Genomic DNA, 14,533 nt, shown 5'->3' on the forward strand with positions numbered 1-14,533 from the left:
TACAGCCAAGGCTGAAGGAAGACTGGATATTGTTGATGCAAAAACCCAGCTCTCACCTCAGCAGGAGTAAGAGATGGTTTATTTTGTAGCCAAATATGAGTGACCAAGGCCCAGGAACATGAGTGCTCCAAATACCATGGCTCAGCATGGTAAGTTTCAGAACAAAAGAGAGTCATAAATGAAGGTACTTTTCAAATCGTCAATGGTACCCATCTGATAACATTCTTAAGCTTTAGGGTTGGTGGGAGCTGCTGGTGCATCCTAAAGGTTCATACAGTGGTCAGAAAGCTGCCATGTGGACACAGAGATAGTCAATGAATGGCTTCCAATGGGGCTAAAGATAGCTCAAGACAGTTTGGTTCTAGAGCTGCACCATTCTGGCTTTCCACAGTCATGGAGTACTAACCAGAGAGGCAGGTAGAATCTAACGGCAGGAACTTCAGTGTTAGATATCACTGGAGGCCTGTGTAAGGCTTATCATCATCTCTCAGGGCATGAGGTTTGAGGAACAGTGTGATTAGCCATCATTTATCTATTGATCGATCTATCGATCAATTGAGCTACAAAGGCCTCAGGCCGGGCTCTTTATAAACAACCAGCTGTTGCAACTTTTCCACTTCTGATGGAATAGCATCTGTCCCAGTACTTGGGGTAGCATAATTCATTTTTTTTTTGTCTGCCCTGGCCCTCTTCTAAGTAGCTATCATTTTATCTATTCAGCCACCTCCAAGGAAGTTTCCTGACATCCCACAGCTCATAAATGGAGGCAAGGCTCAGCCATCTTTCCTAAGTGCTGGGAACCACACCCTGCACTGCTTCATATACAATTCATCCTCCTCCTCCTTGCAGATTGTCATTATTGTGTGCTGGGACACACACATGCCATGGGGAGTGTTTGGAGTTCACAGGGACGCATTGGTTCTCTTTACCCTATGTGGGTTCTGGGGATTGAACTCAGCTCACCAGGCTCTCAGGGCAAGAGCCTGTTCCTGCTGCCCCTTGCCACTCCTCCCCTTCTCCCTTCACCCCTGTCTTCTTTTCCTCTTCTCCCTCCCTTCTTTCTCTTTAAAAATGTTTTCAGATTTATTTTATTTTGTGTGTGTAAGTGTTTTGCTTGCATGTATGCCCGCTATGTGTGTACCTGGTTCCTGTTGGGGTCAGAAGAGATCAGATCCTCTGGAACTGAGGTTTAAGGATGTTGTGAGCCACAATGTCGTTGCTGGCAACTGAAATTGGCTCCTCTGGAAAAACAACAAATGCTCTTACCCAACTCTAAAGCCCTTGCCTTTTCTGCATTTTTGATGCAAGGTCTGACCTCTAAGTAATTATGTGCTAAGGATGACTCTGAACCTCTAACCTCTTTGCCTTCACCTCCCTAGTGTTGGGATGACAGGCCACACCCAGCTTACACCTTCACATTGTTTTTTTATCACTGTTTGTGTGCCCCCTCAAGGAGAAAGGTTCCCAGGGTTCATCTCCTTCCCAGCCCTATCTCCAGCATTCACCTCAGTCTTGGCATAGAAGCAAGTCCCTGCTCCTTAAATATTTACTCAAGACATAAAGGAGTCATTTCCTACTGTGAGCTTCCCTGTCTCCAGCAAACATCTTTGTCTTTTGCCCTGGATGGGCTGTGGGCTTGCAAGGAAGAGCAAATGACTGATTCCCCTCCCTTCCCACGTGTGAGTCTGTCTGTGCTCTCTCAGGCAGCTGTCCACTCTTCTGGACACAGAGAATCATTTTCCTTGAAGCCATCAAGGAAGGCATCTCCACTTCCTCCAGGAGTGGTATTGCTGCCTTAGCCAGGGAAATCCATCTTACACACAGCCCTGTGGGCCTCTTGTGGTTCTTCTGCCATTGGGGGTTTCTTTGTGGTTGGCTGAACAAGAGGACTCTGACTTTCCAGGTGTGAAAACTGAGACAAGAAGATGTGCTATTAACGTTACTCACCTAGAAGCCCACAGGACTGTGATCTGAACCCAGACTGACCTCATCTGTCTTAACTTGTTAGGAATTTGCTTTGCTTATGCCAGGGCCCCCCACCTACTATCCCTGATTAGGTTGGGCTAGCTCTGGAACTGAACAGATGCTTCTTGGGTGAGTCTGATGAATAGTGGGGCAGGGAGCTTGCCATTTGTCAAGGCCTTTCTTAGTCTGGATGGTGGCATCTTTACATTTCATGTAAATTTGGTTGTGGTTCAGTGGATTTTATCCCCAAGAAGACAACTTGGCAAACACTTTCATATGTATTACTTAGGGGATGGATTTTCTTTGTGTGTTTTTGTTGAGACAGCATCTCCTGTCTATACTGCCCTGGAACTTACTTTGTACCTGTTGAGGACAACCTTGAATTTCTGACCTCCTGCCTCTTGCTCTCTCAGAGTGCTGGGATTACAGACATGCCTCACCATGTCTAGTTTTATTAATGGGACCCTGGGCTTCCTGCATACTGGGCAACTACCCCCCCCACCCCACCCCACCCCGCCACTCCTGTTTTTGTTCATTTTTTTAATAACTTAATTTAAAACAAAAAGACTTGAGATGTAGCATAGGCTAGCCTTTTACTCATAGGCCTTTTCTTGCCTTTTTTTCCTGGGATTGCAGTGTGGAAACCATGCCTGTCTTGTAACTTCATTTTGAGATAGTTCTACTCACAGAAAGTTGCAAAAAAAGTAGAGTACCTGTCTTAGTTAGGGTTTCTATTGCTGTGAAGAGACACCATGACTATGGCAAGTCTTGTAAAGGAAAACATTTAATTGGGTGGCGTACATTTACAGAGGTCTAGTCCATTATCATCATGGTGGGCCATGGTGGCATTCAAGAAGACATGGTGCTGGAGAAGTAGTTGAGAGTCCTACATCTTGACCCACAGACAACAGGAAGTGATCTGAGACACTGGGTGGTATCTTGAGCATAGGAGACGTCAAAGTCTACTCCTTAGTGATACACTTCCTCCAACAAGGCCACACCTATTTCAACAACCACACCTCCCATTAGCACCACTCCCTTTGGGGGCCATTTTTTTTTCAAACCACCCCGTATCATTTCATCTTTACCCAGTAATAATATTTGAGAGATAATGGTTTAAAAAAACGTATGGCCATTATCTGGCCCATTATCACTAATGGCAATTCTCTTAATATCATCAAACATAAGAGCAAGCCATTGTGGTGGCAAATGTACCATCATGTCATTAGATGGGTTTATTCCTTCATTTATTAGCTGCAATTTCTCTCTTCTCTTTGCCTGCCTGCGTGTTGGGTTTGTTTAGAAAATGGAGAGGAAATTCTCATTTCTTTCCATTTATTCTGTGTAACAGAACAATGGTTTGGGTCTCCTGCCATCTTTTCAGCATCCATAGGAATCTGTGTATGGCATATAGTTTGGTGTATTTTGGAACACCATTTTTCTTTTTTCTTTTTGGTTTTCTGAGACATGCTTTTTCTTTGTAGCCCTGACTGTCCTGGAACTTTCTTTGTAGACCATGCTGGCCTTGAACTCAGATATCCTCCTGTCTTTGCCTCCCAAGTGCTGCGATTAAAGGTGTGCTAAAGAACACCTTTGCCTCCATGGCCTGGCTAAAAAATACCATTTTTCTAACTCACCCTTTTGGCCGGCCAGGGCCCCTTCTGGCTGCTTTTAGGGCTTTTAACATTCCTACTCACCTTTGGACTGAGGCTGTGGAGTATAACCTTTTTTCTGGCCTTACCTTGTGTGTTTCCTGCCCGGTGACTTTGCCAAGAATAATTTGGAAGTTTCAGACAGAAACAAATTTTGATACCCTGATTTTACCCCAAATCATCATCTTCTGGAACTGTGGAAGTGGAATCAGAATCGACAGATTGGATGGGAAACTCATGGTTAGAGCTGTCTCCCCTGCTCTCTGAATGCCTTCTCTCTATAGAACTCTGTGATCAGTATTCTTGGTTGAAGAGAACCCTTGCTGTCCTTTCATGGAGGCCGTTTTGGGTTGAGATCTTGATGTGCACATGTTAAATGCTGGACTTCTTGAGCTCTGCGCTAGTGTCTCCTACCTGCTGTTGAGCTGGCCTTCTGCCTCTGAGAAAGAGATTCTTTGACAGCTGGTTCAAATCTCTATGGCTCCTGTATGAGTTGCCTATAAGAACTCAACATTCCTAACCTGACCTCCAGTATAGACCACACAGCCTCCATCGTAGTCTGCTTTCACCACTTTTGCCAGATGTTGAACCCAGGGCTCTGCACAGTTTAGACAAATGTTTTGCCACTGAGCTATGACTACCCTTCTGCTGGAAGCTTCTTAAGTTCCTTCTGGATCCCTGGGTATGCTTCTGCATACTCCTGGGTCTCTGCACACATTGCTTTCTGTTGGAATGCCTTGCTTTTCCTCTTGGCATAGTTGCCCTCTTCAAATGCTGGCCTGGTCTTTCTCAGAGAGGCCTTCTCTGAGCCTCATGAACCAGCCCTTGCTACCTTATGTGAGCTTAGTAGTCATAGCCACCTACATTTAGGCACTGGTTGCAGTTAAGTTTTACCTTGTTTGTTTGTTTGTTTGTTTGTACAGTCATCTGATAATCGTCTCTCTTTTTCTGGAGTCTCACTGTTTGACTCACACATCCTGCCAGTTTTAGATATAGGAACTCAGTCAGCCTGTTTTGCCTCTGTTCTCATTTAACTGAAAAAATGGGGGTGACACTTAACCCTGCCTTGGAGGGTAGTCTTGGAGATGAGTGTATGGAACAGCTTGTAGAGCAGGGTAACAGTGTACCTCAAGGTGTACATGGGTGTCTCTTTGTTCATATCTGTGTATGTTTCTTGGCACATGGTTAGTACTCAGGAAGTATCTTTTGGGTGGGTAAACAAAATGAGACAATAATAGGACAGTGTTCAGAGAGTCCACAGGACCATAAAACAGTAAAATCTGGACTAAGAGTGTAGCTTAGAGAAGAATACTTACCTAACATGTGCCAAGTCCTAGACTTACTTGCCAGCAATACAACACAAAATTATATACCTTTTTGTAAAGAGTGCCTGGTGCATAGTAGATCTTTAATTAAACTTTGCTCAATAAATGGATGTGTAAAGTGGGAACATTGATAGTAACACTACCTCACAAGGTTGAGGTGGGAATGTAGGAAGAGAAGATCCATAGTACTTTATAGAGTGCCCAGCACATAGTAGGTGCTCATGAAATAATTGTCGAATGGATGAAGGAAGTGGGGCTGATGTTAACAAAGGTCATGGGGTTTCAGTGGAGATGTAGGCTGAGATAGGTTTGTATAATGTTGTGCTTACACTTAGTAGGTACTCAGGAAACATTTGTTGGGTGAAACTGGAGGGATAAGCTCTGATCTTTTCCTGTGGCTCAAGAGAACAGCCCATGTGGGGTGCAGAAGTGTGAGGGTGTGGGCCATGGTCCTTTGAAGGAAGGATGGTCAGCTCCACCTAGCTCTCCCAGATGTGAAAATTTAAGGTTGGATTTTCCTTCCCCTCTGCCTTCTGTCTCCTAGAATCCTTGCCCAGAGTCCAGCGCCTCCTTCCTGTCCAGGATCACTTTCTGGTGGATCACAGGGTAAGGCTGGGCTGCAGATGGGGTGGGTAGTGGGGCGTGAATGCAGTGGGTGAATGGATGCCCAGCTCCCTGTAGTTCCCTCCTGTACTATCTACAGCTTACATCTCGAGGCCACCAAATAGCCCCCAGTTTTATGAACTCCAATGTGATAAATGTATGGACTGTGGGCACCTTTAGCCTCTGGCATAGGCTTGCCTTTTTGTGGAAGGGTTTTTATAACTATTTAATATGGAATCCTAGCAGACTTGGTTCCAGAAAGCATACAGATACTATACTTTCTGATTAATGATCAGCCCTCCATGTAAAGGAGGGAGATTTGCATTTAACCACTTCTCCTTTGTGTTCTGAGTCATCTCTGTGTGCTGCGTGACCCCTAGTGCAGTATAATGGCTGCCATGCTCTAGTCCTTAAGGAATAGCGTGAGACAGAACCTTCCCAAACCTGCAGATACAGAGTAGTGATTCTGTTGTTATTATTCTGTAGCTTATAGCAAGGTCAAATATGCACATCATAGAAAATACGTAAGAAAAATATACATGATCAACAATAAGAAAACACCCAGAATTTGCCAGTATTTTCACAGGAAACAGGAAGAACAGGTTCTAGGTCATTCTTGGCTATATAGAGAGGTTGGGGCCAGTCTGGGCTACATGAGGCCCTGTTTGAAAATAAAACAATTAAAAATAAAGTTTACAAAGCAATAATTAGAAATACCCAGCTACTTCCTTCTAAACGCATTGTTTACCTGTCTGTCAAGATGGGTTTATTTCCCCAAATGACCTAGTAGAATTAACTATAATTAGTTAATATGCCTTAATTATTAGTTAATATGCCGTACTCATATGCACTCATCCTCAGGTTTTTTCAGTCATAGCTGGACAGTGATACAGGTCTGTGAGGGCAGCTCCATGGCATGAGATTTCCATGCTCATCCCGCCTCCTTTTGTGCCCTGCTCCCAGGATGATGGTGCAGGGCTACCGCCAGCCCTTGAAGAGCAGTGACCTCTGGTCACTGAATAAGGAGGACAAGTCCGAAGAAATCGTTCCTGTGCTGGTAAATAACTGGAAGAAGGAGTGTGCTAAGTCGAGGAAGTGAGTGTCACATTTCTGTGTTCTTCCAGGAGAGGCAGATGCTGTCTAGGCTGATCTGTTTCATCCCTTTAGCCACCGTGGCCTGAATCTCTTAAGTTTCTTGGTTCTGGGGCAACTTTATCACCTCCCAAGGCCACCATTTCTTATCTATCAGGTGGGGTGGAGTGGAAGTGTTTAACATCAAAGGGAGCTGCCAGCAGCTCCCTCCTGTATTGTCTGCAAGTTACATCGTGACATCACTGATTGATTAGCTCTCCAGCCGAGGCTATCTGCCAGTCCTGAAGTTGATTCCACTTGTCACAGCCCTCAGCTGTGTATGCTGGAGCTTAGGCCTTGCCCTCCTTACTTGGTCTGTCTTTAACCTCTCTCTCTCTGAACATCCTTCTGGTGACTTGAATGTTCTTGCTAAATTGAATTTTTAAATTTTATTTATTTATTTGTGTGTGTGTGTGTGTGTGTGTGTGTGTGTGTGTGTGCATGCATGTACGGGGGTCAGTGGACACTTTTGGGAGTTGGTTCTCACCCTCTCCCATGTGGGTTCTGGGGATTGAACTCAAGTTGTCAGGCTGGACAGCAGGTGCCAACCAGCCATCTCATTGGCTCTCAGCCTCCATTCTTCTCCTCGGGGTTTTTTGAGCTGCTCATGAGATGAATACCATCTGATGGGCCAAGCTTCAGTGCTGGATCAACCCTGGGCAGCTTTTCTAGACAAGTTGTGTTTACTCATCTGGGCAAGATTTCACCTGGACACTTCTGTTTTACTGGAGAGGGTGTGGCAGAAACTGGCCCATTAGGCTTGAAAGCTGTCACCAACAGATTGACTCCATGAGAATCCTGACCTTCAGGCATGCTCATCTTGGTGAGGAGGGGTCACATGCTCTTTTTCCCAGAGGTGTGAGCACATTTCACACCTGTGGATGGGGAGGGGGAGGGAGCAAATCTTGTTGGGCCAGAACTTGGCACAGCCATTTATCCAGAGAAAAAGTGTTAGCTAGGCAGATTCTGGGCTTCCAGGAGTTCTGCTTGTCTGGGAAAGTGGACTGGGAAGTGTGCCTTGGTTTCTTGGCCCTAAGTGGCTCCTATGGAAATCTGGTCTGCTCTTCCTCCTACTCCTGTTTTTGTTTTTCTGGCCCAGTGCTTCCTTTGTTTGTGGCAATACTCTGTTTTCCTCAGCCTGTGCCCCTTTTATGTGAGGCCGTTTTGGATCATGTACCTGCTGGCCTGAATATCAAGTGATTCAGTAGTTGTGGAAAAGAGTCTAGTGGTGTTTTTGTTTTTGAATTAAATCTAGTCACTTACCTGTTGTCATTCTGTTCCTAGGCAGATGCCCAAGAGAACTGGAAACTTAGGTTCTTAAAGGCTTGTACAGACTTGTAGCTGCCTTGTTTGTGACAGCCCCAAACAGAATCAAGCCCAGACACCCATTAGGAGAAGTTGGAATCACTGCTCAGAGCAGAGCACAAAGTTATTATGCTAAGTGAAAAAGTGGACAGATAGTGTCCTCCCCCCCCCCCCCAGTATTTGTTGCCTAAAGGAACTTGAACAGCAAAATAGAGGATGTACCAGCAATGTCCCCATGTATCTAATTAAAAGAAAATTGGGGCTGGAGAGATGGCTCTGTGAAAGTGCCTGATGTACTTCCTAAGGACTCTAGTTTGGTTCCCGGCACACATACTGGACAACTCCTAGGGCTTCAGGCTTATTCAGGACATCTTGAGAAGATGGAAGATGTTAGCCTTCAAGCTCTGTCTTGGGGACCTCAAGGCTCAAAGAGCTCTTATAGAGAGGGATTGAGTTCTACATCTAGGCTTGATGACCATCCTTTGTATTTAGGGGATGTTTACCTTCCTCTCAATTGGAACATGCTCTGAATTATCAGTGACCTTGTTTCTGAGTTGGCTTCTAAATCTTTAGGTGAACACATTATTTTCAGGCAAGCTAAATATTTTTTTAATTTTAAAGCAGATGAGCAAGTCCTTGCCCTTGCACTTTGATCTTATTTAAAGACCTCTGGTGTTCCATGTTCTGACAAATGAAAAGCCTTCTTTTAGGTTTGGGGACCAGAGATTGTTCCTTTTTGCCCCTTTCTCCTGTGTTAGCTCATGTGTCAGCCATCATAAGGTTTTTATTGTGGCTACTGGTTTAGAAGTCAGGGTATCAGGCAAAGGGGAACAGAGCAACTTCCCCACAGAGAAATTTGTAAAGGATGGCTTATCTAAAAGTAGATAGTGTAAAGCAAAATGAAGTGGCTGTTAATTGCTCTAACAGATGATGGTTTAAAAGACTGAGGTGTGATCTCCCATACATCTAGTTTTAGTTACCTGTGATCAAACATGATCAGAAAATATTAAATCTAAAATTCCATTCCTAAGGTTTAAATTATGCACTGTTCTTGTCCCATCATATACTGTCACCCCAGGTATGAACTGTCCTTTTGTCTGCTATGTCCACACTGTACACACTACCTACCTGCTAGTCGACTACTCAGCAGCCATCTTGGTTATCAGATTGGTGGTGCATAAGGTCAAGTAATTCTTAGATAGCTGCCTAAAGCTAGCTACATCACAGTGCCTATCATTTGCCTACTTCATCTGTCATGCCCTAGTGTCACCAGAAGGATGAGGGCAGCATAAGAATGTTTCGAGAGTAACAGAACACACTCATATTGTGTCCTTTTTTTATAACTTTTGGTTGACTTGTAGGTTAAACTCTTATCACAGGTATTTGTAAGAAAATATAGTAGCCAATAATATCCATGGATTAGAGGGGATACTGTGTGTTTAAATGGGTAAGAATGCAGTATAGACTTGTGTCTGCAGATGGAAGGAAGATTCTAGACTTAGGCGAATTCAGACTGGCATTTCACTTGGGAGTGTGGATGCCTGGCAGGGGTATTTGTCTGCATTCAGGGCAGGGCAGAACTACAAAATGACACTGAAGGATGGTCACTGGACTGAGTCATTGTCACCACCTGAGAACTTTGATTTATGAAACAAGGCTGCTTGACAGCTTGTGTAGCCATGGTGGTTTGCTTTGTGGTGTGGGAGGTGGTGGTTGTTTTATTTTGTTTCATCTTCATGATGAACTTTTGGCTGGTATTTTCTTTCCTATGTAGCTGAGGATGACTTTGAACTTCAAGATTCTCCTGCCTCCATCTGCCAAGTGGAGGCAAACCATGCTCAGGAGGATTTATAGTTCTTAGCTTGTGTAGAAGTTGGCTCCCATTCTAAGTGCATTTCTGTGTGACTGGAGAGATGGCTCATTCATACTGCTATTACAGAGGACCAAGATTTGGTTCCCAGCACCCGTATCAGGTGGCTCACAACCACCTGTAACTCTGGTTCCTAGGGTTCCTAGGTTCCAACACCCATTCTGGTTTCCACAGGTACCTGTACTCACAGTGCACATAAACTCATGTAGGCAAATGTACATACACATAAATAAAAAAATCTTTTAATTTTTGTACATAATATGAAGCCATGGTGTAGCTTATTCTTATTGCATGTGACTATCTAGTTTCCTACCACGATTTTGTTTTAAGAAAGCCCCTTGCTGTGTAACCTAGGCTCATGATAATCTTCCTGCTTCGCTTTCCAGGGGCTTTCCAGGAATGAACCACCTGCTATGGCCTATCACAAGTTTTTGAAAAGACTCTCTTTATTGACATCTGTTGCTTCACAGTGAAATTTGAAATTGAGTAGCATGGCGTTCAGTTTCATTCTTCTCTTTCAGGGTGGTTTTAGCACATCTGGGTCTCTTGAGTTCCCATTACAGCTGTTAGAACTGATCCATCACTTCCTGTGAAGCAGCCAGAGATAGGAATTGTGGGTCTGTAGAAGAACTCGGGATGGTCCTGCTACCAAGCCTTTCAGTTCTGTGCACTCACTCAGTTTGTACAAGCACCCTGTGAGACAGGCAGGACTTCTAATTCATTTCGACAGAGCCTCACTACATTGCTCTTTTTGTTTTGTTTTGTTTTGTTTTGTTTTGTTTTTTTGCCTCAGGCTTGTGATTCCTCTGTCTCTGCTTACGCAGCACTGTGGTTACCATTATGCATTGCCACACCCTGAGCCATGCTTTGCAAAAGAGGAAACAAGCTTCAGCATACCTGCAGTTGCAGGCAGCAGAAGGCCCAGGCAGGACCCAGGGCTCATACCTACTGCATTAAAGTTGCTTCTCTATGGTGATTTGTCTTAGGTTCTGCTCTTAACTCTCTTGACTGTGAATTGCCTCCCTGGTGGACACAATAACTGCTCTACCCTTCTCATGTTATAGGCAACCTGTACAGATTGTGTACGCATCTCCCAAAGATCCCAGCAAGCCCAAGGGAAGTTCCAAGTTGGATGTGAATGAGGAGGTCGAGGCGCTGATTGTCAAGTCCCCCCAGAAGGACAAGGACCCCTCTCTGTTCAAGGTGTTATACAAAACCTTTGGGCCCTACTTCCTCATGAGCTTCCTGTTCAAGGCCCTTCATGATCTGATGATGTTTGCCGGCCCCAAGATCTTGGAGTAAGAACTCTTAATTGACCGCCTGGCTTTCCCTTAACTTCCTGGGTGGTCCCGCCTTGTGCAGGAGCAGGCTTGTTACCCACTACCTTCACCTTCCCCAGCTTCGTTTAATTACCATCTGAGTTGTAGCCATTTGCAAGTCACAGAAGCTTCCTGAATCCAAAGTTGGGAGAATGTGGGGTTGTCTAGAGCAAGGATGTGCAGGCAAATTTCATGAGCCTCTGCAAACTGGAAACCAAGAAGACAGCAAGGGGGCCTTTGTCATCTCTGTCTCCAATAGCTTGGTCCTAGTGTGCTCTGTTTGACCACGTTTGGGTTACTTGCCAGTGGGGAGACAGATCTGTCAGTGTGTGATGCTCCTAAGGCAGAGGTCCCTGTTTAAGAAGCTGGTCCCTGGCAGTCATATCACCCCTGTGAGGTAAAATGTTGTCTGACTTCCTGTGGCTCAGGTGGAAATCACTATAGAATTTGGAAGTACTTCTCCCTGATGTGTTTATCACCCCCCCCAACAGATTGATTATCAACTTCATGAATGACAGGGACGCCCCCGATTGGCAGGGCTACTTCTACACAGCACTGCTGTTCGTCAGCTCCTGTCTGCAGACGTTGGTTCTGCACCAGTACTTTCACATCTGCTTCATCAGCGGCATGCGTATCAAGACGGCCGTGGTGGGCGCTGTCTACCGCAAGGTAGGCCAGGCACCCACATTGAATCCTGTGACCTCAGAATTCTGGGTGGCTGAGCAGGGACTTCCCAGGACCTGTGTGGAGATTTCCAGCCCATCATCCTCAGCAAAGAAATGATGGGGGCTGTGGGGACCATGATGCCAAGGATAGCCCCCAGCAAGCTTTGTCCCTTAACCAAGTGGCATAGTAGTACCTGTCTGTATACCCAGCAGTGACTTAGGAGGTAGAAACAGAAGCTCCTGAGCGAGATAGCCTGGGCTACAGTAGTGATGAGATCCTGTCACAAACAAGCTAGAAGGCTAGACCTCCACATGTACATCGTAGCTGTATGAGCCTGCATATACATACTCAAAGTGTGCAGTTGTCTATTTTTATTTTGCTTTTTAAAGAAAAGCAGTCTATGTTAAATCATTGTTCTAGTTTATTCCTGGATTTGCTTTCACTCTCACCCCGGATTTGAACTGAAGTGGTAGATTTTTGAACAGAGGAAGACAAGCTTTAAAAATTTTTATTTTGTCATGCTGGGAGTGCATATGATTGACAGGGATTGTCCCAGAGCCATAGTCCTACCTCCTCTTTTTTGTTGTTGTTGTTGCTGTTCAGTTTTCCCCCCCATAACTTTGATCTTTAATTTTTATTGAAAATAGATTTTTTTTTTTTTTTAATTTTTCGAAACAGGGTTTCTCTGTATAGCCCTGGAACTTACTTTGTAGACCAGGGATGTCCTCGACTCACCTAGATCCACCTGTCTCTGCCTCCTGAGTGTTGGGATTAAAGTCCTGCACCACCACTGCCTGGTGAAAATAGATTTTCATATATATATTCTGATCAATGTTTCTCCTCCTCCAACTTCATCCAGATCCTCCCCATCTACCCAAATCCACACATTTTCTCTCTCTCATTAGAAAAGGGACTTAGTAATCTTCCATCCCACTCATGTCCTGGCCTCTGAGGCAGCACACCACATGGCTCAAAGGCTGTCAAGAGAGAAGGCTTTCCTAGTGTTTCCTACTCCCTGTTACGCTGAGTCCTGGTGCATAGGCTGCAGCCCACACCAGTGGTACTGGTGTCTTTTGGGTCAAGCTTGTCATGCTCAGTGGTACAGGTGTATTTTTAAGACTCCCCAAACAATGTATACAGCCATGTGAGAAGAAAGTCCTGGATGGACATCTCCACCAGAGTCACTTGCCCCTGACATCTCAAGATACTTTAGGTGTCACAACTTGGTATCACAACAATTTTCTGGGTAGAGGCCAGAAACTCTCTTGCAGTCAATAATTAGACAGCTAAACAAAGCCTTGTCTAGTTCCCAATGTCAGAGTTTGAGAGCCAAGAACCTTGTATTGGGATCTGTGACCAGCAACATGATCATGACCTTTGAGCTTCTTAGAAATCCAGAATCCTAGCTTATCACAGACCTGCAGATCAAGAAACCACAGGGTTCCTCCCTCAGGCGACATGCCTGCATACTGAAATGTGCAAGGCCATGGTTTAGAAAGTGTCTAGAGTAGCTTAGGATTTGGAGGAGAAAGATCGGCAGTTACCATTGGCCAGAATCTTGTCCAGGGTCTGGGGAGAGTTGAAAACTCTTTGCCTTCACCTGTAGGCTCAACTTTTCCCCTCTCCTGTATTCCACAGGCCCTTGTGATCACCAATTCGGCTAGAAAGTCTTCTACGGTTGGGGAGATCGTCAACCTCATGTCTGTGGATGCCCAGCGCTTCATGGACTTGGCCACATACATTAACATGGTCTGGTCAGCCCCTCTGCAAGTCATCTTAGCCCTCTGCCTCCTGTGGCTGGTGTGTGTTTGTTCTTGGTCTCTTTCTTGTGCAGGGAGGGCTGGCCTTGTCTAGGCAGTGACAGGGATGGTATCATGCATGGGAAAGAGCATTTCTTGTCATTTGCATTTTATTTTCCCACCCATTGGCCAGTTTCTAGTTATTTTATTCTTTTCTTGTGTCATCAGGGTTAAGTTCTACTTGACGTCTGGTCTATATGTATTGTCATTTCTGTGTGTGTGTGTGTGTGTGTGCTTGCTCAGCACTCACACAGAAGTGGACCCCAGGTGTCCTCCCCAAACTCTGTCCACCTTATTTTTGAGAGTGTCTCTCATGGAGCCTGGAGCTCATTGATTTATTGAAGCCAACCTCGTCTCTGCTTCCCCTACTTCAGCATTGGGATGACAGATGGATACAGCCACACCCAGTTTTTTTTTTTTTTTCCACTTTTGAGACAGGGTCTCTATGTAGTCCTTGTGTGCCCTGGAACTTGCTATGTCTACCAGGCTATCTGCAAACTCACAGAAATCCTCCTGCCACTGCCTTCACAGTACAGAGATTACAGACATGCATCACCAAGTCATGTTAGTCTTTTCATGAAATACATGTAATTAAAAACTTTTTATATTGTTTTTAACTTTCAAAGACCTGAGAAGGAAGATAGCATTACTAGGGTAGGCAGAAATTGCAGGTGAGCAACTTCCTAAAGGTGTACTGGAAGACAGAAATAGCAGGCTACCTGGACAGTCACCCAAAGTCTCACAGCAGTGTTGGGGCAACCAGCTTTGGCTAAGACCTAGAGTATTAGAATGACTAACACAGAAGCAGGGAGGTAGAAAGGCTGTCTCACCCTGACTTTGCAGGGTTTAGCAGTCTCTTTAAGTTTATCTCCTGCTAGCCCAGTAGGACAGCATGTCC

The 14,533-nt window shown here is 44.9% G+C and overlaps 1 protein-coding gene across 3 annotated transcripts in view; it reads left to right on the forward strand.

Annotated features, from left to right (window-relative positions):
- Positions 1-14,533, forward strand: part of Abcc1 (ATP binding cassette subfamily C member 1) — a 122,694-nt gene that overhangs the window by 56,106 nt on the left and 52,055 nt on the right. For all 3 annotated transcript variants that reach the window (XM_027387692.2, XM_027387693.2, XM_027387694.2), the window contains exons 6-10: positions 5,487-5,548; positions 6,509-6,640; positions 10,916-11,149; positions 11,662-11,839; positions 13,475-13,636. In XM_027387692.2, coding sequence (XP_027243493.1) covers positions 5,487-5,548; positions 6,509-6,640; positions 10,916-11,149; positions 11,662-11,839; positions 13,475-13,636 — 768 coding nt within the window. The remainder of the gene's footprint in view (positions 1-5,486; positions 5,549-6,508; positions 6,641-10,915; positions 11,150-11,661; positions 11,840-13,474; positions 13,637-14,533) is intronic.

This window comes from Cricetulus griseus, assembly GCF_003668045.3.
Source record: "Cricetulus griseus strain 17A/GY chromosome 1 unlocalized genomic scaffold, alternate assembly CriGri-PICRH-1.0 chr1_1, whole genome shotgun sequence".
Classification (NCBI taxonomy): domain Eukaryota; kingdom Metazoa; phylum Chordata; class Mammalia; order Rodentia; family Cricetidae; genus Cricetulus; species Cricetulus griseus.